At 42.5% G+C, this 4,196-nt stretch overlaps 1 protein-coding gene across 3 annotated transcripts in view; it reads left to right on the top strand.

The window, feature by feature from the left end:
• rnf38 (ring finger protein 38) overlaps positions 1-2,232 on the top strand; it is a 22,669-nt gene extending 20,437 nt beyond the window's left edge. For 2 of the 3 annotated variants that reach the window (XM_069704879.1, XM_069704880.1), the window contains exons 7-13: positions 1-121; positions 280-465; positions 556-659; positions 774-858; positions 1,091-1,212; positions 1,336-1,435; positions 1,709-2,232. The exon at positions 1-121 is cut by the window's left edge and continues 50 nt beyond it. In XM_069704879.1, coding sequence (XP_069560980.1) covers positions 1-121; positions 280-465; positions 556-659; positions 774-858; positions 1,091-1,212; positions 1,336-1,435; positions 1,709-1,771 — 781 coding nt within the window. In that variant the 3' untranslated portion in view covers positions 1,772-2,232. The remainder of the gene's footprint in view (positions 122-279; positions 466-555; positions 660-773; positions 859-1,090; positions 1,213-1,335; positions 1,436-1,708) is intronic. The other variant, XM_069704882.1, reaches the window with a different exon arrangement.
• Positions 2,233-4,196: the final 1,964 nt, after the last annotated feature.

Here is a 4,196-nt window from a genome sequence, read left to right as displayed (position 1 = left end):
GTCTCTGCTCTCCAGTGACACTCAGTTCCTGCTCCCCCCCCCACCTCACCTCTCTCACCACCCGCCGCACCTCCCCACGCCCGGACAGTTCCTGCCTTTCCAGACGCAACAGCCGCGATCGGTATGTGAACAATTTATGTTTTTTTTTTTTGGTGGTTTATCTACTATTTATTCATAATAATTTGCGTCGTTCGTCGCTTATATTAAATGCAATAAAAATAAAGCTGCTAAATATAGAAATCCAGATGTTGCTTAAATGGGCATTTCATTTAATCTCAGCCGTTACAGAGGATCGAAAATGAGGTGGAGCTTCTTGGGGACCAGCTTTCGTTGGGCGGCGGCTTCAGCTACGCCCACCACCACCACCACCATCACCACCACCAGCCTCCCTCCACCCTGCCGCCCTCCACACCGCTCCAGTTCCTCTCGCACCACGACCCTCTGTCGCAGGAGCTTTTTACCGTGGTGAGCGCATCGATTTAAAAGATCACCTCTCGTTTTGGGTTTCCAACACAAGAGCGTCGTCACGTGATGATTTTATTCTCTTCTTCACAGCCCTATCCCCACTTTATGCCTCGCCGGTTCACGAGCCGGCGGTACCGCTCCCAGCAGGCCGTGCCCCCGTCTCCCTACCACCCCAGCTTCCTGCCTTACTTCTTGTAAGTGCTGTTTCACCTCCTCGCAGGTTCACGTTGGAACAACTCGTGTGGCGAGATCATGATAAATGTAGAGTCCTGAACGTTTGTGTTTCTCGTCTCCGACCGCCCCTGCAGATCCATGCTTCCCATGCCCCCGAACGTAGCCCCCGCTATCAGTCTGGAGCTGGACGTGGATGACGGAGAGGTGGAGAACTACGAGGTAATGTTCGTCCTAATCATTTTGAAAAGGGAGACCGCCTCCTCGTGCTGCATCGTAGGTTATGTTCAGACTGCAGGCAAATCCGATTTTTTTGGGGGGTTATTTGAAAGCGAATTAAACCAATTTAGCGCATTTCAAAAATTAATCTGGATGAACGAAGCCGTAGAATCTGTTTTCAAACTTCTCTTGTCACTAAGACTGTTTTTTGTTTTTTTTAATGTTACACCTTCAGGCCCTGCTGAACCTCGCGGAGCGTCTCGGAGAGGCCAAGCCCCGAGGTCTCACCAAGGCCGATATAGAGCAGCTTCCTTCATACAGGTTCAACCCCAACAACCATCAGTCTGAGCAAACACTGTGAGTACCTTTTTTTGTCTGCGATGTGTCTTGCGGGTTCATTTTGAAATGTTATGAAAAAAAAAAAAAAAATTTGAAGAAAAGACCAAATGTGGAAACATGCTTCCAACCTTTGTCCTCCAGGTGTGTGGTGTGTATGTGTGACTTCGAGTCTCGCCAGCTCCTCCGGGTTTTACCCTGTAACCACGAGTTCCACGCCAAATGTGTGGACAAGTGGCTCAAAGTGAGTGAAGTTGCTGTAAATCTTCTTTTTTTTTTTTTTTTCTTGAGAGCTACAAAATGAAACATATTCACATAGCTGAGCTCCACCCAAACATATGCATGCTTTTTTTTTTTTTTTGTGCTTTTTTTCTCTGTATGCATATAACAACTTTCAAAGTAATCTGTCAACTTACAAATAACTTCAGTAACTCCAAAAGTTTGAAGGCTTTCTTTTATTTATATATAGAACTTTTTTGGTGTTATTGTAATAGTTGTAACTCTCGGTGTCTCCCAGGCCAACCGGACCTGTCCTATCTGTCGAGCCGACGCCTCCGAGGTGCAGCGGGACTCTGAGTGACCTCAAACACCCACAATCCCTGTGACTCCACCCCCTTTTTTTTTTTTTTTTTTTTTTTTTTTTTTTTTTGGATGCACCAACCAATCAGTGAACTTCTTCATTCCCAGTATGCCTCCACTTCCACATTCTGCCACATAACTGGGACCAGTGCTCCTCACTCCTTCACACCGAACCGCTAACTCACTGGGATCAGCATGTTAGCGGTGTGGCAGACTTTCTGCTGACGTATCACTGGACTTTCTCGGCCTTCTTTTTTCTTTTTGGACTATTACGTTCCTAATCTGCCTTCTGCTGATGGGTTCTGCTCACTTTGAATGGCCTTTTGAAACACACATTGTCATGTGCATATTATTATTATTATTATTATTATTATTTTATTTTTAAATGTCATTACGAGCCCTTCAGTGACCCATCCAGATTTTCTAGGTGATGGACAAAAGAAAAAAAACCTCATTTAAAAACCTTATGTATGATTATATTTACAAACATTGAGGGGAAAATTGGCAGTCCAAAGATTCTGATAATTTCATTGTTATTATTCTGGGTTTAATTAATCCTTTTACATATCGGTGTGCAGAGACTGTCCTCTTCAGTAGACTCATTATAGTTGCAGTTGAACGGCACGAGTCGGTTTAATTTCTCCGTTTGTTCTCGTACGAGGCGAAAAAGAAAGATGCTGTACGCCGCGTCGAAGAGCGAGCGTCTTTCGGACAGCGACAAAATATACTTTAGTCTCTCTGTACGAGTGTGTGTGTGTGTGTGTGTGTGTGTGTGTGTGTGTGTGTGTGTGTGTGTGTGTGTGTGTGTGTGTGTGTGTGTATTTATGCGGTTCATGTGGTACAGTGCACCTACTTCCTAATTTAGCCCCCCCTCCTCCCACAATCCCGATTTATTCAGACTCACTGGAGGTCCCGAGTAACTTCAGAGCTTTTGCGGCAAAGTTTAAAATCAAAGTTAAGGAACAGGAACATTTAACAAAACCTTCACTTCCTTCTTCCCGACATTTACACTGTTTTTGGTCCGAAACGAGGCTGCAGCATTTTGAAAGATGTGTTTTGTGAAACAGTATTTCCACAAGTAAATAAAACAAAAACAAATCAGGGCTATTTATCACTTGTTTTCACTCGGCTCTCCCATCATTGCTTATTATTTGAATGCTGTTGGACTTTACAGAACTTTTGTGGCGTTCATTAAAAAAAAATCCTCAAAACGTTCATCTGTGCTCAGTTCGCTAGATTTCTTTTAGGCATTTAAAAAAGAAAAAAACAAAACAAAGTGACCGTGTCGCCGTGCTTCTTCTGTAAGTGTTGGCAGGCAGCGATCCGACGTCTTCTCCATCACACGTTTTGAAGAGACTCAGTAGGTCCCAAATAAATCTACGTTTCACTGGTGGATTTGACACTTCTGCACTTTATCACGTAGATTTTAAGATCCTACACGCTCTCTTCACTTCCAACAAACCACTGATTTGTGTGCGCGAGATAACAAAACGTGAACGCGACAACACTTTTTCTATTCTCGTTCTATTATCTGTTTATTTTCTCCATCTTACTTTCACTCTCGTGAGGCTTTTGTCAGCAACGTCATGATGTAACTTCTTGGCGTGCTCAACTCCGGCACAGAATCTGACTTTCAGACGTAATTTATCACCATTTATCACGGCTGGTATTTTATGTCAACGTGACGAGAGGCCCATTCACAGTAGAGACTGTACAATAAACGGAGGAGTGTCGTGGGAAGTTCAGCCGGGCACCTGCAGTGTCTTACATCTGAGATGCCTTTCAGATAAAACTTCATTTTCTCCCGGTGTAACGCCACGTCAGACCAAGACATTTGTTGAAACCAGATTTTTGTTTCCCAGAAAAAGCATCAACGTCTGGGAAGAATTTTTTTGAATAAAACTCTCCTTCAGTGTTGTCGGTGTATAAAATCATGCATTAGCCATCGGAATCAATGGAAATGGTATTTTCCTGTCAGCTTTTTTTTTTTTTTCCTCCCCTAGGGGTCATATTTGTGACTGTATGCATCCATTTTGTGTCTTAGATTTGTTTTGTGTTGGACAGTTGTTGTTTTTTCTTGCTTGGTACACTAGCAATTACCTCAGTCTCACTATTTATGTCTTTTACAGAAAAATGATGCAACCAGTGCTTCATTTTTTTGTTCATCTTTTCCAGGCGAGTTGCTGGGTCGTTTGAATAATGTTTATTGTTTAGGTTTTTTTTTTCTCCTTCAAACTCTATGAAACTCTGTCATTAAAATGGTGTCATAGTAGTTTCATTTTGTATTATATCTGTAACCAAAATCATTTGAAGGCCTGTTATGATGATAATGAAATTTTTAACAAACATTTGTACATTTTGTATGAGAGTTATTACCAGTAATACTTTATCAAGTAGTGCAATGATTTTTTTAATCCCTTACACCG

The sequence above is a fragment of the Brachyistius frenatus genome, unplaced genomic scaffold, assembly GCF_029030835.1.
Source record: "Brachyistius frenatus isolate BFR_SWC_R1_liver_20210118 unplaced genomic scaffold, ASM2903083v1 Contig_53, whole genome shotgun sequence".
NCBI lineage: Eukaryota > Metazoa > Chordata > Actinopteri > Embiotocidae > Brachyistius > Brachyistius frenatus.
Note: the sequence above shows the minus strand (reverse complement) of the source record. Positions and strands in the feature narration are given on the sequence as shown.